General features: G+C 43.9%; 1 protein-coding gene across 2 annotated transcripts in view; it reads left to right on the plus strand.

The window, feature by feature from the left end:
- The window catches only part of cacnb2b (calcium channel, voltage-dependent, beta 2b), an 84,836-nt gene that overhangs the window by 50,062 nt on the left and 8,638 nt on the right, over positions 1–26,136 (plus strand). The window contains exons 13-14 of one of the 2 annotated variants that reach the window (XM_042308321.1): positions 10,924–11,094; positions 17,777–17,796. In XM_042308321.1, the coding sequence (XP_042164255.1) occupies positions 10,924–11,094; positions 17,777–17,782 (177 nt within the window). In that variant the 3' untranslated portion in view covers positions 17,783–17,796. Of the gene's footprint in view, positions 1–10,923; positions 11,104–17,776; positions 17,797–26,136 lie in introns of those variants that run through there. The other variant, XM_024378513.2, reaches the window with a different exon arrangement.

Genomic DNA, 26,136 nt, shown 5'->3' on the forward strand with positions numbered 1-26,136 from the left:
ATGGCGCTGTGCATTATCATGCTGAAGAGGTGATGGCGGCTGATGATGAATGGCATAACAATGGGCATCAGGATCTCATCATGGCATCTTTGTACGTTCAAATTGGCATCGATAGAAATGCAATTGTGTTCATTGTCCATAGCTTATACCTGCCTATACCGTAACCCCACCGCCACCATGGGACACTCTGTTCACAACGTTGACATCAGCAAACCGCTCGCCCACACAATGCCATACACATCGTTGCTTTATTCCAGGACAATGTGGACCACCCAGACAGGGGCAAAGTGGCTACTCTTAGCAAAAAGGTCGCTGTCACGTTCTGACCTTTATTTCCTTTGTTTTGTATTTATTTAGTATGGTCAGGGCGTGAGTTGGGTGGGCAGTCTATGTTTGATTTTCTATGATCTGGGATTTCTATGTTTCGGCCTAGTATGGTTCTCAATCAGAGGCAGGTGTCATTAGTTGTCTCTGATTGAAAATCATATTTAGGTAGCCTGGGTTGCACTGTTTGTTTGTGGGTGATTGTCTATGTTGATTGCTTGTTTCAGCACAGTTCGCATTAGCTTCAGGGTTGTTATTTTGTTTGTTGTTTTTGTATAGTGTTGCAGTGTTCAGTGTTTTCTTTATTAAAATTCACCATGAACACATACCACGCCGCATTTTGGTCCTCTGATCCTTCTCGCCTCTCCTCTTCAGATGAAGAGGAGGAAGACCGTGACAGAATCACCCACCAACCAAGGACCAAGCGGCGTGGTAAAAGACAGCGACGACAGCAGCAGCAGCAGCAACAACAGCGGCCAGCATCACAGGACTCCTGGACATGGGAGGAGATACTGAACGGAGAGGGACCCTGGGCACAGGCTGGGGAATATCGCCGCCCCAAAGCAGAGCTGGAGGCAGCGAAAGCTGAGAGGCGGCGATATGAGGAGGCAGCACGGCAGTGCGACAGGTACGAGAGGCAGCCCCCAAAAAATGTTTGGGGGGCACACGAGGTGTGGAGCTAAGCCAGGTAGCAGACCTGAGCTCACTCCTCGTGCTTATTATAAGCAGCGCGTTACTGGTCAGGCACCGTGTTATGCGGTTAAGCGCACGGTGTCGCCAGTACGTGTCCATAGCCCGGTGCGCTATAGGGCAGCCCCCCGAGAGTGTCATGCGAGTGCGGGCATCGACCCAGGGCGTATGATGCCTGCTCAGCGGGTCTGGTCGCCGGTACGCAGTTTTGGTCCAGGGTATCCTGCACCGGCTCTGCGTGCTGTGTCTCCGGGGCGCTGGGAGGGTGCAGTGCGTCCTCTGCCTGCGCTCCGCTCGTGCCGGGCAAATGTAGGAGTGGAGCCTAAGGGAGAGGTGCGTGTAGTAAGCACTAGATCTCCCGTGCTTACCCACAGCTCGGTTCAACCTGTGCCTGCACTCTGGAGGGTCCGGGCTAGAGTAGTTGTCCAGCCTGGGGAAGTGGTGCCAAGGTTGCGCACCAGAGCTCCAGTGCTCCCCCACAGCCCGGTCCTTCAGGTGCCTCCTCCTAACACCAACCCTCCTGAAGGTCTCCCCAGCCTGGTGGTTCCTGTGGAAGCCCCACGCAGCAGGCTGTCTCTCTGTCTCCTCCCTGCAGGTGGTCCCGCCTGTCCGGCGCTGCTGCCGGAGTCTTCCGCCTCCCGAAAAAACTCTGGACCACGTTTACTCCACACACAGAGATGCATATAAAGCTTGCCCTCCATTTTGCAAATCTGACCATAATTCTAACCTCCTGATTCCTGCTTACAAGCAGAAATTAAAGCAGGAAGCACCAGTGACTAGATCAATAAAAAAAGTGGTCAGATGAAGCAGATGCTAACCTACAGGACTGTTTGCTAGCACAGACTGGAACATGCTCCTGTAATCCTCTGATGGCATTGAGTAGTACACCACATCAGTCATTGGCTTCATCAAATAAGTGCATTGATAACGTTGTCCCCACAGTGACCGTGCATACATACCCCAACTGGAAGCCATGGATTACAGGCAACATCCGCACTGAGCTAAAGGCTAGAGATGCCGCATTCAAGGAGATGATTGTGGACTTCAGGAAACAGCAGAGGGAACACCCCCCCATCCACATCGATGGAACAGTAGTGGAGAGGGTAGCAAGTTTTAAGTTCCTCGGCATACACATCACAGACAAACTGAATTGGTCCACTCACACAGACAGCATCGTGAGGAAGGCGCAGCAGCGCCTCTTCAACCTCAGGAGGCTGAAGAAATTCGGCTTGTCACCAAAAGCACTCACAAACTTCTACAGATGCACAATCGAGAGCATCCTGGCGGGCTGTATCACCGCCTGGTATGGCAACTGCACCGCCCTCAACCGTAAGGCTCTCCAGAGGGTAGTGAGGTCTGCACAACGCATCACCGGGGGCAAACTACCCGCCCTCCAGGACACCTACACCACCCGATGCTACAGGAAGGCCATAAAGATCATCAAGGACATCAACCACCCGAGCCACTGCCTGTTCACCCCGCTGTCATCCAGAAGGCGAGGTCAGTACAGGTGCATCAAAGCTGGGACCGAGAGACTGAAAAACAGCTTCTATCTCAAGGCCATCAGACTGTTAAACAGCCACCACTAACATTGAGTGGCTACTGCCAACACACTGTCAATGACACTGACTCTACTCCAGCCACTTTAATCATGGGAATTGATGGGAAATGATGTAAATATATCACTAGCCACTTTAAACAATGCTACCTTATATAATGTTACTTACCCTACATTATTCATCTCATATGCATACGTAGATACTGTACTCTATATCATCGACTGCATCCTTATGTAATACATGTATCACTAGCCACTTTAACTATGCCACTTGGTTTACATACTCATCTCATATGTATATACTGTACTCGATATCATCTACTGTATCTTGCCTATGCTGCTCTGTACCATCACTCATTCATATATCCTTATGTATATATTCTTTATCCCCTTACACTGTGTATAAGACAGTAGTTTTTTGGAATTGTTAGTTAGATTACTTGTTCGTTATTACTGCATTGTCGGAACTAGAAGCACAAGCATTTCGCTACACTCGCATTAACATCTGCTAACCATGTGTATGTGACAAATAAATTTGATTTGATTTGATTTGATTTGATTTTGGTTTCTAACCCGGAAGCCTATAAGAAATCCTGTTATGCCCGCCGACAAACCATTTAACAGGCAAAGCATCAATATAGGACTCAGATCGAATCGTACTACACCGGCTCTGACGCTCATCGGATGTGGCAGGGCTTGCAAATATTACAGACTACAAAGGGAAGCACAGACGAGAGCTGCCCAGTGACACGAGCCTATCAGACGAGCTAAACGACATCTATGATCGCTTCGAGGCTTAGAAGGCAAATTATCAAGGAACCTACCAGGTACAACCCCAAATCCGTATACATGGGCACCCTCATAATTATCATTGTGACCAACTTGCCCTCTAAATACCTCTGCTGTTTTCAACCAGGATCTCAGCATTCACTACCTCATTGCCTGCGTCCGTTATGGGTCCGCGTTCAAATGACCACCCCATGACTACCGACCCGTAGCACTCACATCTGTAGCCATGAAGTGCTTTGAAAGGCTGGTGTTACGAATCCCTTTTGGCCCAACAGTCTAGGGGGGATGGTAATGAGACCAGTAACATAACTCATGCAAATTATTATTGTGACAAAGTAAAAGTGTGAACGAAATAACCACGACAACAGAAATCTACCGTCAAACTCCAGGTTTATTTATAAACACACGGTAATGGGGGGGGGGAGCAGGAAAAGGGGCTGAGCTGGACCCAAGGAAAGAAACAATAAATATCAAAAACACCCCTAAGCTAGACTAGCCTACTTTAACAACAGCTAACTAACTAACCAAAAATACAGTGGGTGGTCCGCCCAGTTCTAACTAGTGTATTTAACAAAGTTCACCTACGGGTAGTGTATGCCCATGGGCGACTTGTCTTGGTTTCCCCCTTTTCCCACCAGTAGCAAACAAACACCATAACCAAAACAATACTCACAGGGGATGACAAAGTGCTAGGGAGGTGCTCAAACAAAAGAGAGGTTAAGACACAAAGCGAGAGTGAAACACAGAGACCAACAGACATGGCATTTACAGAGAGATTGAGCTCTAGAGCAAACAAATGATGGGGTTTTCAAACCATGGGGAAGGAACTGTGATAGGGTAGGAAATAGGAGGAGGTGTGTCTTCTGATTGATGATTGATTGTTGACTGATTGGGGAGTGATGATTTTCACCTGTGAGGGGAGAAGGAGAGAAAAGAAACACACACACACACACAGGATAACTGTATCCGTAACAGCTGGTCATGCCTCACATCAACACCATTATCCCAGAAACCCTAGACCCACCTTAATTTGCATACCACCCCTACAGATCCACAGGTGATGTAATCTCTTTTTTACTCCACACTGCCCTTTCCCACCTGGACAAAAGGAACACCTATGTGAGAATGCTGTTCATTGACTACAGCTCAGTGTTCAACACAATAGTGCCCTCAAAGCTCATCACTAAGCTAAGGACCCTGGGACTAAACACCTCCCTCTGCTACTGGATCCTGAACTTCCTGACGGGCCGCCCCCAGATGGGGAGGGTTGGTAACAACACATCCGCCACACTGATCCTCCTCACAGGAGCCCCTCAGTGGTGCATGCTCAGTCCCCTCCTGTACTCCTTGTTCCCTTATGACTACACGGTCAGGCACAACTCCAACACCATCATTAAGTTTGCTGATGACAAGGCCTGATCACCGACAACGACGAGACAGATTATCGGGAGGAGGTCATAGACCTGGTCATGTGGTGCCAGGACAACCTTCTCAGGACAACTCTACATACATGTACATACAGTGGGGAGAACAAGTATTTGATACACTGCTGATTTTGCAGGTTTTCCTACTTACAAAGCATGTAGAGGTCTGTAATTTTATCATAGGTACACTTCAACTGTGAGAGACGGAATCTAAAACAAAAATCCAGAAAATCACATTGTATGATGTTTAAGTAATTCATTTGATTTTATTGCATGACATAAGTATTTGATCACCTACCAACCAGTAAGAATTCCGGCACTCACAGACCTGTTAGTTTTTCTTTAAGAAGCCCTCCTGTTCTCCACTCATTAGCTGTATTAACTGCACCTGTTTGAACTTGTTACCTGTGTAAAATACACCTGTCCACACACTCAATCAAATAGACTCCAACCTCTCCACAATGGCCAAGACCAGAGGATTGTGTAAGACCATCAGGGATAGAATTGTAGACCTGCACAAGGCTGGGATGGGCTACAGGACAATAGGCAAGCAGCTTGGTGAGAAGGCAACAACTGTTGGCGCAATTATTAGAAAATGGAAGAAGTTCAAGATGACGGTCAATCATCCTCGGTCTGGGGCTCCATGCAAGATCTCACCTCGTGGGGCATCAATGATCATGAGGAAGGTGAGGGATCAGCCCAGAACTACACGGCAGGACCTGGTCAAGACCTGAAGAGAGCTGGGACCACAGTCTCAAAGAAAACCATGAGTAACACACTACGCCGTCATGGATTAAAATCCTGCAGCGCACGCAAGGTGCCCCTGCTCAAGCCAGCGCATGTCCAGGTCCATCTGAAGTTTGCCAATGACCATCTGGATGATCCAGAGGAGGAATGGGAGAAAGTCATGTGGTCTGATGAGACAAAAATAGAGCTTTTTGGTCTAAACTCCACTCGCCATGTTTGGAGGAAGAAGGATGAGGACAACTCCAAGAACACCATCCCAACCGTGAAGCATGGAGGTGGAAACATCATTCTTTGGGGATGCTTTTCTGCAAAGGGGACAGGACGACTGCACCGTATTGGGGGAGGCTGGATGGGGCCATGTATCGTGAGATCTTGGCCAGCAACCTCCTTCCCTCAGTAAGAGCATTGAAGATGGATCGTGGCTGGGTCTTCCAGCATGACAACGACCTGAAACACACAGCCAGGGAAACTAAGGAGTGGCTCCGTAAGAAGCATCTCAAGGTCCTGGAGTGGCCTAGCCAGTCTTCAGACTTGAACCCAATAGAAAATCTTTGGAGGGAGCTGAAAGTCCGTATTGCCCAGCGACAGCCCCGAAACCTGAAGGACCTGGAGAAGGTCTGTATGGAGGAGTGGGCCAAAATCCCTGCTGCAGTGTGTAAAAACCTGGTCAAGAACTACAGGAAACGTATGATCTCTGTAATTGCAAACAGAGGTTTCTGTACCAAATATTAAGTTCTGCTTTTCTGAGGTATCAAATACTTATGTCATGCAATAAAATGCAAATTAATTACTTAAAAATCATACAATTTTCTGGATTTTCTGGATTTTTGTTTTAGATTCCGTCTCTCATAGTTGAAGTGTACCTATGATAAAAATTGCAGACCTCTACATGCTTTGTAAGTAGGAAAATCGGCAAAATCGTCAGTGTATCAAATACTTGTTCTCACCCACTGTTATTTTCCTGATACCACACTCCCAGAGCCCTCACCTCCTCCCTGTAGGCTATCTCATCATTGTTGGTATTCAAGCTTACTACTGTTGTGTAATCTGCGAACTTGATGATTGAGTTGGATGGGTGCTTGGCCATGCAGTCATGGGTGAACAGGGAGTGCTGGAAGGGGTTGAGCACGCACCCTTGGCACATGCTCTGAGGATGCGGCTGGGGATGTTGTCTGGGCTGGCATCTTTGCAAGGGTTAACACACTTGAAAGTCTTGCTCATGTCGGCCACGTAAAGCTATTATCTAGGTGAGTTTCTGAGGTCGTCAGAATCTGAATGTCATCTGTTACTAGCATGTTATTGATTTGATGAGCCTTGTTTCTTAGGCTACATAAGTTCATGTGGGCTATTGTTAGCACTTTTCTAGGATGCTTGCTTGTATTTAATTTCTTAGCAGAAGAAGACATGCTCATGTTTATTGTGTTCGAGCTGACATCCTACCAGGGCACACCGCCTCAGTGTTATGAGTAAAACTGGTTCACAGGCCCATGATTCCTGCATACAGTAGCTGCAGGATAAACAGAGGCATTCAGGGCAGTTAGAGGGACATAAGTTAAGTTACTTACATTGTGTCTGCCAACACCCCTGTGATAATGAACATTATCTGCAGCATTATGACAACTCGGCGACACAATTGTAGGGATTAACTGAGTCCAGGAGCCAAGATGATTTGGATGGACTCATTCATTCCTGTCGAGCATCTTCTGTTTCCAGAAGGTGTCAAAGTTATCTATAAAAGTGATTGCAACAGAGTTACAGTTACAGGTGTGTAATGCCAGTAGCCTTTGAAACCTGCGGCCCAACAACGGTAACCTGAAAGAGTTGGCTGCTTTTTGGAATCTTTCAGTTCTAAAATCAGTTATACTGTATCAGTCTGTATCACCCTGTATCAGTCTGTATCCCCCTACATCAATCTGTACCAGTTCATATAAGCCTGTAGCACCCTGCATCAATCTGTATCAGTATCAATCTGTATAAGTCTGTATCACCCTGTATCGGTCTATCAGTCTGTATAAGTTTGTATCAGTCTGCATCACCCTTTATCCCCCTGTATCAGTCTGCATAAGTCTGTCAGTCGATCAGTCTCTATCAGTCTGTATAAGTATGTATCAGTCTGCATCACCCTGTATCAGTTTGTATCACCCTGTAACCATCTGTATCAGTCTTTATCACCCTGTATCCACCTGTATAAGTCTGTATCACCCTGTATAATACTAGCAGTCAGTATCAGTCTGTATCACCTTGTACCAGTCTGTATCCGTCTGTATCAGTATCAGTCTGTATCACCCTTTACCAGTCTGTATCACCCTGTATCATACTATCAGTCTGTATCACACTGTACCTGTCTGTATCACCCTGTATCATACTAGCAGTCTGTATCAGTCTGTATCACCCTGGATCAGTCTGTACCATACTAGCAAATCAAATCAAATCATCAAATCAAATTTTATTTGTCACATACACATGGTTAGCAGATGTTAATGCGAGTGTAGCGAAATGCTTGTGCTTCTAGTTCCGACAATGCAGTAATAACCAACAAGTAATCTAACTAACAATTCCAAAACTACTGTCTTATACACAGTGTAAGGGGATAAAGAATATCTACATAAGGATATATGAATGAGTGATGGTACAGAGCAGCATAGGCAAGATTCAGTAGATGGTATCGAGTACAGTGTATACATATGAGATGAGTATGTAAACAAAGTGGCATAGTTAAAGTGGCTAGTGATACATGTATTACATAAGGATGCAGTCGATGATATAGAGTACAGTATATACGTATGCATATGAGATGAATAATGTAGGGTAAGTAACATTATATAAGGTAGCAATTGTTTAAAGTGGCTAGTGATATATTTACATCATTTCCCATCAATTCCCATTATTAAAGTGGCTGGAGTTGAGTCAGTGTCAGTGTCAGTGTGTTGGCAGCAGCCACTCAATGTTAGTGGTGGCTGTTTAACAGTCTGATGGCCTTGAGATAGAAGCTGTTTTTCAGTCTCTCGGTCCCAGCTTTGATGCACCTGTACTGACCTCGCCTTCTGGATGATAGCGGGGTGAATAGGCAGGGGCTCGGGTGGTTGATGTCCTTGATGATCTTTATGGCCTTCCTGTAACATCGGGTGGTGTAGGTGTCCTGGAGGGCAGGTAGTTTGCCCCCGGTGATGCGTTGTGCAGACCTCACTACCCTCTGGAGAGCCTTACGGTTGAGGGCGGAGCAGTTGCCGTACCAGGCGGTGATACAGCCCGCCAGGATGCTCTCGATTGTGCATCTGTAGAAGTTTGTGAGTGCTTTTGGTGACAAGCCGAATTTCTTCAGCCTCCTGAGGTTGAAGAGGCGCTGCTGCGCCTTCTTCACGATGCTGTCTGTGTGAGTGGACCAATTCAGTTTGTCTGTGATGTGTATGCCGAGGAACTTAAAACTTGCTAACCTCTCCACTACTGTTCCATCGATGTGGATAGGGGGGTGTTCCCTCTGCTGTTTCCTGAAGTCCACAATCATCTCTTTAGTTTTGTTGACGGTGAGTGTGAGGTTATTTTCCTGACACCACACTCCGAGGGCCCTCACCTCCTCCCTGTAGGCCGTCTCGTCGTTGTTGGTAATCAAGCCTACCACTGTTGTGTCGTCCGCAAACTTGATGATTGAGTTGGAGGCGTGCGTGGCCACGCAGTCGTGGGTGAACAGGGAGTACAGGAGAGGGCTCAGAACGCACCCTTGTGGGGCCCCAGTGTTGAGGATCAGCGGGGAGGAGATGTTGTTGCCTACCCTCACCACCTGGGGATGGCCCGTCAGGAAGTCCAGTACCCAGTTGTACAGGGCGGGGTTGAGACCCAGGGTCTCGAGCTTGATGACGAGCTTGGAGGGTACTATGGTGTTGAATGCCGAGCTGTAGTCGATGAACAGCATTCTCACATAGGTATTCCTCTTGTCCAGATGGGTTAGGGCAGTGTGCAGTGTGGTTGAGATTGCATCGTCTGTGGACCTATTTAGGCGGTAAGCAAATTGGAGTGGGTCTAGGGTGTCAGGTAGGGTGGAGGTGATATGGTCCTTGACTAGTCTCTCAAAGCACTTCATGATGACGGAAGTGAGTGCTACGGGGCGGTAGTCCTTTAGCTCAGTTACCTTAGCTTTCTTGGAAACAGGAACAATGGTGGCCCTCTTGAAGCATGTGGGAACAGCAGACTGGTATAGGGATTGATTGAATATGTCAGTAAACACACCGGCCAGCTGGTCTGCGCATGCTCTGAGAGCGTGGCTGGGGATGCCGTCTGGGCCTGCAGCCTTGCGAGGGTTAACACATTTAAATGTCTTACTCACCTCGGCTGCAGTGAAGGAGAGACAGCATGTTTTCGTTGCAGGCCGTGTCAGTGGCACTGTATTGTCCTCAAAGCGGGCAAAAAAGTTATTTAGTCTGCCTGGGAGCAAGACATCCTGGTCCGTGACTGGGCTGGATTTCTTCCTGTAGTCCGTGATTGACTGTAGACCCTGCCACATGCCTCTTGTGTCTGAGCCGTTGAATTGAGATTCTACTTTGTCTCTGTACTGACGCTTAGCTTGTTTGATAGCCTTGCGGAGGGAATAGCTGCACTGTTTGTATTCGGTCATGTTACCAGACACCTTGCCCTGACTAAAAGCGGTGGTTCGCGCTTTCAGTTTCACCCGAATGCTGCCATCAATCCACGGTTTCTGGTTAGGGAATGTTTTAATCGTTGCTATGGGAACGACATCTTCAACGCACGTTCTAATGAACTCGCACACCGAATCAGCGTATTCGTCAATGTTGTTATCTGACGCAATACGAAACATATCCCAGTCCATGTGATGGAAGCAGTCTTGGAGTATGGAGTCAGCTTGGTCGGACCAGCGTTGGACAGACCTCAGCGTGGGAGCCTCTTGTTTTAGTTTCTGTCTGTAGGCAGGGATCAACAAAATGGAGTCGTGGTCAGCTTTTCCGAAAGGGGGGCGGGGCGGGGCCTTATATGCGTCGCGGAAGTTAGAGTAACAATGATCCAAGGTCTTTCCACCCCTGGTTGTGCAATCGATATGCTGATAAAATTTAGGGAGCAGTCTGTATCAGTCTGTATCACCCTGTATAATTCTCAATCACCCTGTATCAGTCTGTACCACCCTTCTCCCCCGATCTGTCTGTATCCCCCTGTATCGGTCTGTATAACCCTGGTCGATGCCTCTCCATGCTGAATCTGACCTTGTTATCTGAGATTACGTTCTTTCTTTCCATCCTGTCTAAATCATGCTCCTAATCAGAAATGTGCTTGATTTGATTATCAGATAGTGTTATTTGAAGTAACTGGTATCCAAAGGGACTGGTAAAGCAGCAGTGACATGGATTCAGTCTGAATGACACTAACAACCTGTCTGGCCTGCAGGAGATGTATGACGTAATCTTGGATGAGAACCAGCTGAGTGATGCCTGTGAGCACATAGCAGACTACCTAGAGGCCTACTGGAGGGCCACCCACCCTCCAGAAACAGAACCTGTTAACCCCTTAGTGGAGAAGCTGGCAGAGAACACTCTGGCTATCAGCCCTGCTCCAAAGGTAACATGAAATCTAACCATAACTACAACCTCAACCCAAAATCTTACCACAACCCAACTTCACAGTTAGAACACCACCATAGTAAGAAGAACATAGTTATAATGTCACCATAGTAAGAAGAACATAGTTATATTGTCACCATAATCATAATGTCACCATAGTTATATTGTCACCATAATCATAATGTCACCATAATCATAATGTCACCATAGTTATATTGTCACCATAATCATAATGTCACCATAGTTATAATGTCAACATAGTTATGTCACCATAGTAAGAAGAACATAGTTATAATGTCACCATAGTTATAATGTCACCAGAGTTATAATGTCACCATAGTAAGAAGAACATAGTTATAATGTCACCATAGTTATAATGTCACCATAGTTATAATGTCGCCATAGTTATAATGTCACCATAGTTATAATGTCACCATAGTTATAATGTCACCATAATAAGAAGAACATAGTTATAATGTCACCATAGTGATAGTTATAATGTAACCATAGTTATAATGTCGCCATAGTTATAATGTCAACATAGTTATGTCACCATAGTAAGTCACCATAAAGAACATAGTTATAATGTCACCATAGTTATAATGTCACCATAGTTATAATGTCACCAGAGTTATAATGTCACCATAGTAAGAAGAACATAGTTATAATGTCACCATAGTTATAATGTCACTATAGTTATAATGTCACCATAGTTATATTGTCACCATAATCATAATGTCACCACAGTTATAACGTCACCATAGTAAGAAGAACATAGTTATAATGTCACCATAGTCATAATGTCAACATAGTTACAATGTCAACATAGTTATGTCACCATAGTAAGAAGAACATAGTTATAATGTCACCATAGTTATAATGTCACCATAGTTATAATGTCACCATAGTTATAATGTCACCATAGTAAGAAGAACATAGTTATAATGTCACCATAGTAATAAGACCATAGTTATAATGTCACCATAGTTATAATGTCACAACAGTAAGAAGAACATAGTTATAATGTCACCGTAGTTATAATGTCACCATAGTAAGAAGAACATAGTTATAATGTCACCATAGTAAGAAGAACGTAGTTATAATGTCACCATAGTAATAAGACCATAGTTATAATGTTACCATAGTTATAATGTCACCATAGTAAGAAGAACATAGCTATAATGTCACCATAGTTATAATGTCACCATAGTTATAATGTCACCATAGTAATGTCACCATAGTTATAATGTCACCATAGTTATAATGTCACCATAGTTATAATGTCACCATAGTTATATTGTCACCATAGTTATAATGTCACTATAGTTATAATGTTACCATAGTTATATTGTCACCATAATCATAATGTCACCACAGTTATAACGTCACCATAGTAAGAAGAACATAGTTATAATGTCACCATAGTTATAATGTCACCATAGTTATAATGTCACCATAGTAAGAAGAACATAGTTATATTGTCACCATAGTTATAATGTCACCATAGTTATAATGTCACCATAGTAAGAAGAACATAGTTATAATGTTACCATAGTTATGTCACCATAGTTATAATTTCACCATAGTTATAATTTCACCATAGTTATGTCACCATAGTTATAATGTCACCATAGTTATAATGTCACCATAGTAAGAAGAACATAGTTATAATGTCACCATAGTTATAATGTCACCATAGTTATAATGTCACCATAGTTATAATGTCACCATAGTTATAATGTCACCATAGTTATAATGTCACCATAGTTATAATGTCACCATAGTAAGAAGAACATAGTTATAATGTCACCATAGTTATAATGTCACCATAGTTATAATGTCACCATAGTTATAATGTCACCATAGTTATAATGTAACCATAGTTATAATGTCACCATAGTTATAATGTCACCATAGTAAGAAGAACATAGTTATAATGTCACCATAGTTATAATGTCACCATAGTTATAATGTCACCATAGTTATAATGTCACCATAGTATAATACCATAGTTATAATGTCACCATAGTTATAATGTCACCATAGTTATAATGTCACCATAGTTATAATGTCACCATAGTTATAATGTCACCATAGTAAGAAGAACATAGTTATAATGTCACCACAGTTATAATGTCACTATAGTAAGAAGAACATAGTTATAATGTCACCATAGTTACAATGTCACCATAGTTATAATGTCCCCATAGTTATAATGTCACCATAGTTATAATGTCACCATAGTTATAATGTCCCCATAGTTATAATGTCACCACAGTAAGAAGAACATAGTTATAATGTCACATAGTTATAATGTCACCATAGTTATAATGTCACCATAGTAAGAAGAACGTAGTTATAATGTCACCATAGTAATAAGACCATAGTTATAATGTTACCATAGTTATAATGTCACTATAGTAAGAAGAACATAGCTATAATGTCACCATAGTTATAATTTCACCATAGTTATAATTTCACCATAGTTATGTCACCATAGTTATAATGTCACCATAGTAAGAAGAACATAGTTATAATGTCACCATAGTTATAATGTCACCATAACTATAATGTCACCATAGTTATAATGTCACCATAGTTATAATGTCACCATAGTTATAATGTCACCATAGTTATAATGTCACTATAGTTATAATGTTACCATAGTCATCATGTCAACATAGTTATAATGTCACCATAATCATAATGTCACCACAGTTATAATGTCACCATAGTAAGAAGAACATAGTTATAATGTCACCATAGTTATAATGTAACCATAGCTATAATGTCACCATAGTTATTATGTCACCATAGTTATATTGTCACCATAGTAAAGAAGACCATAGTTATAATGTTACCATAGTTATAATGTCACCATAGTTATAATGTCACCATAGTTATAATGTCACCATAGTAAGAAGAACATAGTTATAATGTTACCATAGTTATAATGTAACCATAGTTATAATGTCACCATAGTTATAATGTCACCATAGTAAGAAGAACATAGTTATAATGTCACCATAGTTATAATGTCACCATAGTTATAATGTCACCATAGTCACCATAGTTATAATGTCACCATAGTTATAATGTCACCATAGTTATAATGTCACCACAGTAAGAAGAACATAGTTATAATGTCACCATAGTTATAATGTCACCATAGTTATAATGTCACCATAGTTATAATGTCACCATAGTTATAATGTCACCATAGTTATAATGTCACCATAGTAAGAAGAACATAGTTATAATGTCACCATAGTTATAATGTCACCATAGTAAGAAGAACATAGTTATAATGTCACCATAGTTATAATGTCACCATAGTAAGAAGAACATAGTTATAATGTCACCATAGTTATAATGTCACCATAGTTATAATGTCACCATAGTTATAATGTCACCATAGTAAGAAGAACATAGTTATAATGTCACCAGAGTTATAATGTCACCATAGTAAGAAGAACATAGTTATAATGTCACCATAGTTATAATTTCACCATAGTTATAATGTCACCATAGTTATAATTTCACCATAGTTATGTCACCATAGTTATAATGTCACCATAGTTATAATGTCACCATAGTTATAATTTCACCATAGTTATGTCACCATAGTTATAGATATCACCATAGTTATAATGTCACCATAGTTATAATGTCACCATAGTAAGAAGAACATAGTTATAATGTCACCATAGTTATAATGTCACCAGAATTATAATTTCACCATAGTTATGTCACCATAGTTATGATATCACCATAGTTATAATGTCACCATAGTTATAATGTCACCAAAGTAAGAAGAACATAGTTATAATGTCACCATAGTTATAATGTCACCATAGTTATAATGTCACCATAGATATAATGTCACCATAGTTATGTCACCATAGTTATAATGTCACCATAGTAAGAAGAACATAGTTATAATGTCACCAGAGTTATAATGTCACCATAGTAAGAAGAACATAGTTATAATGTCACCATAGTTATAATGTCACCAGAGTTATAATGTCACCATAGTAAGACGAACATAGTTATAATGTCACCATAGTAAGAAGAACATAGTTATAATGTCACCATAGTTATAATGTCACCATAGTTATAATGTCACCATAGATATAATGTCACCATAGTTATGTCACCATAGTTATAATGTCACCATAGTAAGAAGAACATAGTTATAATGTCACCATAGTTATAATGTCACCAGAGTTATAATGTCACCATAGTAAGAAGAACATAGTTATAATGTCACCATAGTTATAATGTCACCAGAGTTATAATGTCACCATAGTAATAATGTCACCATAGTTATAATGTCACCATAGTTATAATGTCACCATAGTTATAATGTCACCATAGTTATAATGTCACCATAGTTATAATTTCACCATAGTTATGTCACCATAGTTATAATTTCACCATAGTTATAATGTCACCATAGTTATAATGTCACCAAAGTAAGAAGAACATAGTTATAATGTCACCATAGTTATAATGTCACTATAGTTATAATGTCACCATAGTTATAATGTCACCATAGTTATAATGTCACCAAAGTAAGAAGAACATAGTTATAATGTCACCATAGTTATAATGTCACCAGAATTATAATGTCACCATAGTAAGACGAACATAGTTATAATGTCACCATAGTAAGAAGAACATAGTTATAATGTCACCATAGTTATAATGTCAAAATAGTTATAATGTCACCATAGCTATAATGTCACCATAGTAAGAAGAACATAGCTATAATGTCACCATAGTTATAATGTCACCATAGTTATGTCACCATAGTTATAATGTTACCATAGTTATGTCACCATAGTTATAATGTCAAAATAGTTATAATGTCACCATAGCTATAATGTCACCATAGTTATAATGTCAACATAGTTATTATGTCACCATAGTTATAATCTCACTATAGTTATAAAGTCACCATAGTTATAATCTCACTATAGTTATAAAGTCACCATAGTTATAATCTCACTATAGTTATAAAGTCACCATAGTTATAATCTCACCATAGTTATAATGTCACCATAGTTATAATGTCACCATAGCTATAATGTCACCATAGTTATAATGTCAACATAGTTATTATGTCACCATAGTTATAATCTCACTATAGTTATAAAGTCACCATAGTTATAATCTCACTATAGTTATAAAGTCACCATAGTTATAATCTCACCATAGTTATAATGTCACCATAGTTATAATGTCACCATAGTAAGAAGAACATAGTTATAATCTCACTATAGTTATAATTGTCACGCCCTGGTCTTAGTATTTTGTGTTTTCTTTATTTATTTGGTCAGGCCAGGGTGTGACACGGGTTTATTTTGTGTTGTGTTTATGTATGGTGGTTTTTCGTAGGTTTTAGGATTGTGGCTTAGTGGGGTTTTCTAGCATAGTCTATGGTTGCCTGAGGCGGTTCGCAATCAGAGGCAGGTGATTCTCGTTGTCTCTGATTGGGAACCATATTTAGGCAGCCATATTCTTTGAGTGTTTCGTGGGTGATTGTTCATGTCTCTGTGTGTGTTTGCACAAGATAGACTGTTTAGGTTTTCGCGTTACGTTTGTTGTTTTTGTATTGTATGTTTTTTCGTCTTCATTAAATATGTATCGAGAATACCACGCTGCATTTTGGACCGATCCTTGCTACACCTCTTCGTCAGAGGAGGAGATAGTAGAAAACCGTAACAATAATGTCATCATAGTTATAATGTCACCATAATTATGATGTCACCATAGTAAGAAGAACATAGTTTTATGTCACTATAGTTATAATGTTACCATAGTTATATTGTCACCATAGTAAGAGGAACATAGTTATAATGTCACCATAGTTATAATGTCACCATAGTTATAATGTCACCATAGTTATTATGTCACCATAGTTATGATGTTACCATTGTTATAATGTCACCATAGTTATAATGTCACCATAGTAATAAGAACATAGTTATTATGTCACCATAGTTATTATGTCACCATAGTTATGTCACCATAGTTATAATGTCACCATAGTAAGAAGAACATAGTTATAATATGACCATAGTTATAATCTCAACATAGTTATAATGTTACCATTGTTATAATTTCACCATAGTTATAATGTCACCATAGTTATAAAGTCACCATAGTTATATTGTCATCATAGTTATATTGTCATCATAGTTATAATGTCAACATAGTTATAATGTTACCATAGTTATAATGTCACCATCATAATAAGACCATAGTTATTATGTCACCATAGTTATTATGTCACCATAGTAATAATGTCCTCATATTTATAATGTCAACATAGTTATAATGTCACTATAGTTAGTACGTCACTGTAGTTAGAACCTCACTGTAGTTAGATCCTCACTGTAGTTAGAACCTCACTGTAGTTAGAACCTCACTGTAGTTAGAACCTCACTGTAGTTAGAATGTCAACAGAGTTGGAACAGAATAGGAATGTCACCATAGTTAGAACGTCACATTGTTGGATCATAATAAGAACGTTACCATAGTTATATCACCATAGTTAGAATGTTATAGTAGTTAGAATATCACCTTAGCTGTACTAAAACTCCTGTTTTCATTTTCATCATGTGTCATTTGTCATTTCTTCTCCCTCTTTACTAATATCCTGTGGAAAATACCAGAAGTGAGATATCTTTTTCTGGTGAGTCACCACGTAGACACCATCTACCATCTACACCATAGACACATATAAACACCCCACCCCACACCATTTACACATCATACACTGTATATACACCATTTATACAGTGCATTTAGAATGTATTCAGACCCCTTAACTTTTTCCAAATTTTTTTACGTTACAGCCCTATTCTGAAATGTATTAAATCGTTTTTTCCCTCATCAATCTACACACAATACCCCATAATGACAAAGCAAAAACAAATGTATTCAAAATAAAGTTACATAAGTTTTCAGACCCTTTACTCAGCACCTTTGGCAGCGATTACAGCCTTGAGTCTTCTTGGGTATGATGCTGCAAGCTTGGCACACCTGTATTTGGGGAGTTTCTCCCATTCTTCTCTACAGATCTTCTCAAGCTCTGTCAGGTTGGATGAGGAGCAATGCTGCACAGCTTTTTTTTGGTGTCTGCAGAGATTTTAGATCAGGTTCGAGTCCGGTCTCTGGCTGGGCCAGATCTCCTGCGTTGTCTTGGCTGTGTGCTTAGGGTTGTTTTCCTGTTGGAAGGTGAACCTTCACCCTAGTCTGAGGTCCTGAGCACTTTGGAGCAGGCTTTCATCATAGATCTCTCTGTACTTTGCTCCCTTCATCTTTCCTTCCATCCTGACTAGTCTCCCAGTCGATGCCGCTGAAAAACATCCACACAGCGTGATGCTGGCACTACCCTGCTAGACCGTAGGGGTGGTGCTTGGTTTCAATAGGCCAGAGAATCTTGTTTCTTAGAGTCCGAGAGTCCTTTAGGTGCCTTTTGGCAAACTCCAAGTGGGTGGTCATGTGCCTTTTACTGAGGAGGGGCTTCCATCTGGCCACTCTACCATAAAGGCCTGATTGGTGGAGTGCTGCAGAGATGGTTGTCCTTCTGGAAGGTTCTCCCATCTCCACAAAGGAACTCTGGAGCTCTGTCAAAGTAACCACCGGGTGTCACGCCTTGGTCTTAGTATTTTGTGTTTTCTTTATTTATTTGGTCAGGCCAGGGTGTGACATGGGTTTATTTTGTGGTGTGTTTTTGTATTGGGGTTTTAGTAGGTATTGGGATTGTGGCTGAGTAGGGTTGTCTAGGAAAGTCTATGGCTGCCTGAGGCGGTTTTCAATCAGAGTCAGGTGATTATCGTTGTCTCTGATTGGGAACCATATTTAGGTAGCCCGGGTTTCACTGTGTGTTTGTGGGTGATTGTTCCTGTCTCTGTGTTTGTTGTCACAAGATAGGCTGTATAGGTTTTCACGTTCCGTTTGTTGTTTTGTAGATTTAGTTATTTCATGTATCGTTCATTTTTACATTAAAGAACATGAGTAACCACCACGCTGCATTTTGGTCCGCTTCTCCTTCGACGGAAGAAAGCCGTAACACCGGGTTTTTGGTCACCTTCCTGACCAAGTCCCTTCTCCCCAGATTGCTCAGTTTGGCCGGGCAGTCAGCTCCTGGAAGAGTCTTGGTGGTTCCAAACTTCTTCCATTTCGGGAATGGATGCCACTGAGTTCTTGGGGATCTTCAATGCTGCAGAACATTTTTGGTACCCTTCCCCAGGTCTGTACCTTGACACAATCCTGTCTCAGAGCTCTATGGATGATTGCTTCGACCTCATGGCTTGGTTTTTGCTCTGACATGCACTGTCAACTGTGGGACCTTATATAGACAGGTGTGTCTTCCCAAATAATTTTCCAATCAATTGAATGTATCACAGATGGACTCCAATCAAGTTGTAGAAACATCAAGTATGATCAAAGGAAACAGGATGCACCCGAGCTCAATTTTGAGTCTCATAGCGAAGGGTCTGAATACTTATGTAAATAAGGTATGTTTTTTATTGGTGATAATTTTGTTAAAATGTTTAAAAACCTATTTTCACTTTGTCATGATGGGGTATTGTGTGGAGATTGAGAGGGGGGGGGGGGTGTAATCCATTTTAGAATAAGGCTGTAAGGTAACACAATGTGGAAAAAGGGAAGGGGTCTGAATACACACACCATCTATACACCTTTTTTTTACAGGTAGTCAATGTTGAGACCAAAGTATCTTTTCCAGATGAGCCCTGTGTAGCACCACAACACAAACACATTGATATACACAATAAAATACACAAAAAGCAATCATAAAAATACATTCAATAATAAAGTCCCCTAGCAACCATATGACATGCCCTAGAGACACCAATACCTCTAATTTTAAAGTTAATTGTAAATGATTCCACACTTAAGGGTGCAAGGAAACCAAACGCTGATCTACCTAAATCTACACATCAACGGAGTTTCCAGAGTTAACCAACCCTGTGAATGGGTTTGATAACTTGTCAGTTTAAATCTTACCAGTGATGTTAGGTAAGGCGGAAGTTTGTGGAGCAGAATTTTGTAGACATAAAGAGCGTGATGATGTGATCTACTTCAAAGAGGTCCAGCCAGCCTTTTGGTAAAGAATAGAGTGATGAGTAATAAAACTCTGCTGTGATAAAACGAAGGGAACTATGAAACAGCATCCAAGAGTTTAACAGTAGAAGCAGCTGCACTGATAAATACTATCACCATAATCAACAACAGGTAGAACGGTTGACTGCACAATCTGCTTCCTGCTGACTAGAGAGAGACCAGTTTCTTAACAAGCTAAGTTGTATGTTTTTTAAACTATAAATCATTGTCAATCCAAATACCAAGGTATTTGTATGCAGAGACTCGTTCGATTCTAGAGCCATCCTGTAATGTTGGGACGGTGAGTCGGAAGCAGGTTTCAGGTGAAACGTTTTAATACAACAAAACCAAGAACACAACACTAACATAAGGCAGAACGCCGATACACAAGAACAATACCGGGCTCCCCTCGATGTCCAGGGGGATGGAGGTGTGTTGTGGGGGACAGCATCAGCTAGGGGACCAGGAACCACCGGCCTGAGAAGGGAGATATGAAAAGATGGTGAGATATGGTAGTGACAGGGTAAATGTAACCTGTATGTCACCTCATTGACCCTCTGGAAAACCTTCAATGGCCCCACAAACCGGGGGCTCAGTTTCTTGCAGGGTAGGTGAAGTGGGAGGTTCCTGGTAGAGAGCCTGCTCCTTCTGATGACGGACGGCATGCTGGAGTTAAAGGCGCATTGTTCCACACCTCCTCGCACACAGGAACCACTCATCTACTGCAGGAGCCGCGGTCTGGCCCCGGGTTCACAGGGTCAGGGCCGACTGGAAACCCAACACACTGGAAGGGGGTCAACCCAGTAGAGGAGCGATGTAGAGAGTTCTGGGCGTACTCTGCCCAAGGAAGGAAACGTGCCCACTCACCCTGCCGATCCGGACAGTGACTCCTCAGGAAACTCCCCAGCTCTCTCCACCTGCATGTTAGACTGAGGCCAATACCTGGATGTGAGGCTAACCATGACCCCAAGCTTTTCCAAGAAGGCCCTCAATACTCGGGATGTGAATTGTGGTCCACAGTCTGAGACAATGTCCTTCGGAAGACCATAATACCGGAATCAAATCAAATCCAATTTATTTATATAGCCCTTCGTACATCAGCTGATATCTCAAAGTGCTGTACAGAAACCCAGCCTAAAACCCCAAACAGCAAGCAATGCAGGTGTAGAAGCAGTGGCTAGGAAAAACTCCCTAGAAAGGCCAAAACCTAGGAAGAAACCTAGAGAGGAACCAGGCTATGTGGGGTGGCCAGTCCTCTTCTGGCTGTGCCGGGTGGAGATTATAACAGAACATGGCCAAGATGTTCAAATGTTCATAAATGACCAGCATGGTCGAATAATAATAAGGCAGAATAGTTGAAACTGGAGCAGCAGCACGGCCAGGTGGACTGGGGACAGCAAGGAGTCATCATGTCAGGTAGTCCTGGGGCATGGTCCTAGGGCTCAGGTCCTCCGAGAGAGAGAAAGAAAGAGAGAAGGAGAGAATTAGAGAACGCACACTTAGATTCACACAGGACACCGAATAGGACAGGAGAAGTACTCCAGATATCACAAACTGACCCTAGCCCCCGACACATAAACTACTGCAGCATAAATACTGGAGGCTGAGACAGGAGGGGTCAGGAGACACTGTGGCCCCATCCAAGGACACCCCCGGACAGGGCCAAACAGGAAGGATATAACCCCACCCACTTTGCCAAAGCACAGCCCCCACACCACTAGAGGGATATCTTCAACCACCAACTTACCATCCTGAGACAAAGCTGAGTATAGCCCACAAAGATCTCCGCCACGGCACAACCCAAGGGGGAGGCGCCAACCCAGACAGGATGACCACATCAGTGAATCAACCCACTCAGGTGACGCACCCCCTCCAGGGACGGCATGAGAGAGCCCCAGTAAGCCAGTGACTCAGCCCCTGTAATAGGGTTAGAGGCAGAGAATCCCAGTGGAAAGAGGGGAACCGGCCAGGCAGAGACAGCACGGGCGGTTCGTTGCTCCAGAGCCTTTCTGTTCACCCTCCCGCTCCTGGGCCAGACTACACTCAATCATATGACCCACTGAAGAGATGAGTCGTCAGTAAAGACTTAAAGGTTGAGACCGAGTTTGCGTCTCTGACATGGGTAGGCAGACCGTTCCATAAAAATGGAGCTCTATAGGAGAAAGCCCTGCCTCCAGCTGTTTGCTTAGAAATTCTGTGTGTGCCCAGGTAAGCAGCCGATCCCTTTTCCCTGTGGGACCGTATCAGTGTGTGTCCAGGTCAGCAGCCGATCGCTATTCCCTGTGGGAACGTAGCTGTGTGTGCCCAGGTCAGCAGCCGATCCCTTAACCCTGTGGGAACGTAGATGTGTGTGCCCAGGTCAGCAGCCAATCCCTTATCCCTGTGGGAACGTAGATGTGTGTGCCCAGGTCAGCAGCTGATCCCTTTTCCCTGTGGGAACGTAGATGTGTGTGCCCAGGTCAGCAGCCGATCCCTTTTCCATTTGGGAACGTAGCTGTGTCACCATGTCAGGAGTCGATCCCTTTTCCCTGTGGGAACGTAGATGTGTGTGCCCAGGTCAGCAGCCGATCCCTATTCCCTGTGGGAACGTAGATGTGTGTGCACAGGTCAGCAGCCGATCCCTTATCCCTGTGGGAACGTAGATGTGTGTGTCCAGGTCAGCAGCCGATCCCTTATCCCCATGGGAACGTAGATGTGTGTACCCAGGTCAGCAGCCAATCCCTTAACCCTGTGGGAACGTAGATGTGTGTGCACAGGTCAGCAGCCGATCGCTTAACCCTGTGGGAACGTAGATGGGTGTGCCCAGGTAAGCAGCCGATCCCTTTTCCCTGTGGGACCGTAGCGATCCCTATTCCCTGTGGGAACGTAGATGTCTGTGCCCAGTGTGTGTCCAGGTCAGCAGCCGATCGATCCCTATTCCCTGTGGGAACGTAGCTGTGTGTGCCCAGGTCAGCAGCCGATCCCTTAACCCTGTGGGAACGTAGATGTGTGTGCCCAGGTCAGCAGCCAATCCCTTATCCCTGTGGGAACGTAGATGTGTGTGCCCAGGTCAGCAGCTGATCCCTTTTCCCTGTGGGAATGTGTGTGCCCAGGTCAGCAGCCGATCCCTTTTCCCTGTGGGAACGTGATGTGTGCCCAGGTCAGCAGCCGATCCCTTTTTTCCCTGTGGGAACGTAGATGTCTGTGCCCAGGTCAGCAGCCGGTGTAACCAGGTCAGCAGCCGATCCCTTTTCCCTGTGGGAACGTAGCTGTGTGTGCCCAGGTCAGCAGCCGATCCCTATTCCCCGTGGGAACGTAGCTGTGTGTGCCCAGGTCAGCAGCCGATCCCTATTCCCTGTGGGAACGTAGCTGTGTGTGCCCAGGTCAGCAGCCGATCCCTATTCCCTGTGCAGCCGATCCCTTTTCCCTGTGAACGGAACGTAGATGTGTGTGCCCAGGTTAGCAGCCGATCCATTTTCCCGTGGGAACGTAGATGTGTGTGCCCAGGTCAGCAGCCAATCCCTTATCCCTGTGGGAACGTAACTGTGTCACCATGTCAGGAGTCGATCCCTTTTCCCTGTGGGAACGTCAGCAGCCGATCCCTTTTCCCTGTGGGCTGTGTGTGCCCAGGTCAGCAGCCGATCCCTTTTCCCTGTGGGAACGTAGATGTCTGTGCCCAGGTCAGCAGATCCCTTTTCCCCGGTGTGCCCAGGTCAGCAGCCGATCCCTTTTCCCTGTGGGAACGTAGCTGTGTGTGCCCAGGTCAGCAGCCGATCCCTTTTCCCTGTGGAAACGTAGATGTGTGTTCCCAGGTCAGCATCCGATCCCTTTTCCCTGTGGGAACGTAGAGGTGTGTGTGCACAGGTCAGCAGCCGATCCCTTTTCCCTTTGGGAACGTAGATGTGTGTGCCCAGGTCAGCAGCCGATCCCTTTTCCCTGTGGGAACGTAGATGTGTGTGCCCAGGTCAGCAGCCGATCCCTTTTCCCAGGTCAGCAGCCGATCCCTTTTGGGAACGTAGATGTGTGTGCCTAGGTCAGCAGCCGATCCCTTATCCCTGTGGGAATGTAGATGTGTGTGCCCAGGTCAGCAGCCGATCCCTTTTCCCTTTGGGAACGTAGATGTGTGTGCCCAGGTCAGCAGCCGATCCCTTATCCCTGTGGGAACGTAGATGCGCGCGGGAGTACAATTACGGGGCGTGGGCTCCCTCTCTAGACCCTGGCGGATGTCCACCTCTACGTCCTAAACCACTGGACCCATGACTCGGGAGGATGGGATTATGAGTGTCCTCTGGACAGGAATCTCTCCCAAATCATAGATACGGGACAGGGTATAGGCCTTGATGTTCTTAGAACCTGGGCGATGGGTCGGCGTGAAGTCGAACCTGGTGAAGAAGAGGGCCCATCTGGCTTGACGCGGCTTCAGTCTCCTCGCTGTCCGTATGTACTCAAGGTTCAGATAGTCGGTGAGGATGAAGAATGGTTCCTCGGCACCCTCCAGCCAGTGTCTCCACTCCTCTAATGCCAACTTCACCGCCAAGTGCTCCCGATTGCCGACGTCGTAATTCCTATTTGCAGGGGACAGTTTCTTGAAGAAAGCACAAGGATACAATTTTAGTGGGTCCCCCTGTCTTTGTGACAAAACTGCACCCACACCCACCTCCAATGCATCTACCTCAACCACAAAAGTTAGCGTAGAATCTGGGTGTTTTAGCAAGGGGGCAGAGGTGAAATGCCCCTCGAGGAGTTGAAAGGCCTCGTCGGCTGCTGGAGACAAAACCAACCTACAAGGCCCACCCTTGTGGAGGGAGGTGAGAGGGGTGGCGACGGCACTGAAGTTCCTGATGAAGAGGCGGTAAAAGTTGGCAAACCCCCAAACCATTATAACCCATTTGATGATGTTTGGGACTGGCCATGACCTTACCATTATCTATCTTCTTGTCCTCCATTCTCCCTCCCTGTGGGCTGATTTGGTAGCCCAAGAAGGAGACAGCCCTCTGGTGGAATTGGCACTTCTCCGCCTTGACGAACAGGTGGTTAGGAAAGAGGCATTCCAGGACTGCTCAAATGTGAGTGATGTGATCCTCCAGGTTGGTAGAGAAGATCAGGATGTTATCGATGTACACAATCACCTGACATCCGAGCATGTCCCTGAACACCTCGTTGACAAATACCTGGAACACTGACGGAGCATTAGCTAAGCCAAAGGGAATAACCAAGTACTCGCAGTGACCAGACATCGTGCCGAATGCCGTCTTCCACTCATCCCCCTCCCATATGCAAATTAAATTGTAGGCACGCAGGTCCAGTTTGGACCGGGCTCCGGGGAGCTGCTTGATGGTACCGATACTTTGTGGTGATGTCATTGAGTCCACAGAAATCAACATAAGGGCATAATCCTCCCTCCTTGGCCACAAAGAAGAAACCAGCCAACGCAGGGGACGTGGACCTGCAGATGAAACCCTGTTGGAGAGCCACTTGAATGTAGTCCTCTGACACTGAGGTGTAGCACCAGAAGACAGGTCAATGGCACAGTCCCAGGGGTGATGAGGAGGGAGACAGGTAGTGCAGGTCTTGGAGAATACCTCCCTTAGATCCTGATATTCCTCCGGGATGTTGGGCAACCACAGGACTCTAAACCGACGTGGAACCACAATGGACAGGAAAGCAGGTCTTCCGTTATTCAAGTGACCAGTCAATGATTCTCATCCTCGACCATGAGATGATAGGGTTATGGAGCTGAAGTCAAGGTAGGCCCAGGATGATCTTGTGAACTGGTGCACTAATGATGAAGGGGATCTTTTCCTGGTGATTGGGCTCCACAGTGAGGGTGAGTGGTTGGGTGAGGTGCGTAATGGTTCCGGATCTTAGAGGCCGACAGTCGAGACCTTGAACAGGAAAAGGAGAGGGGAGTGGGTAGGTAGTA

This window comes from Oncorhynchus tshawytscha, linkage group LG28, assembly GCF_018296145.1.
Source record: "Oncorhynchus tshawytscha isolate Ot180627B linkage group LG28, Otsh_v2.0, whole genome shotgun sequence".
In the NCBI taxonomy this organism is placed as follows: domain Eukaryota; kingdom Metazoa; phylum Chordata; class Actinopteri; order Salmoniformes; family Salmonidae; genus Oncorhynchus; species Oncorhynchus tshawytscha.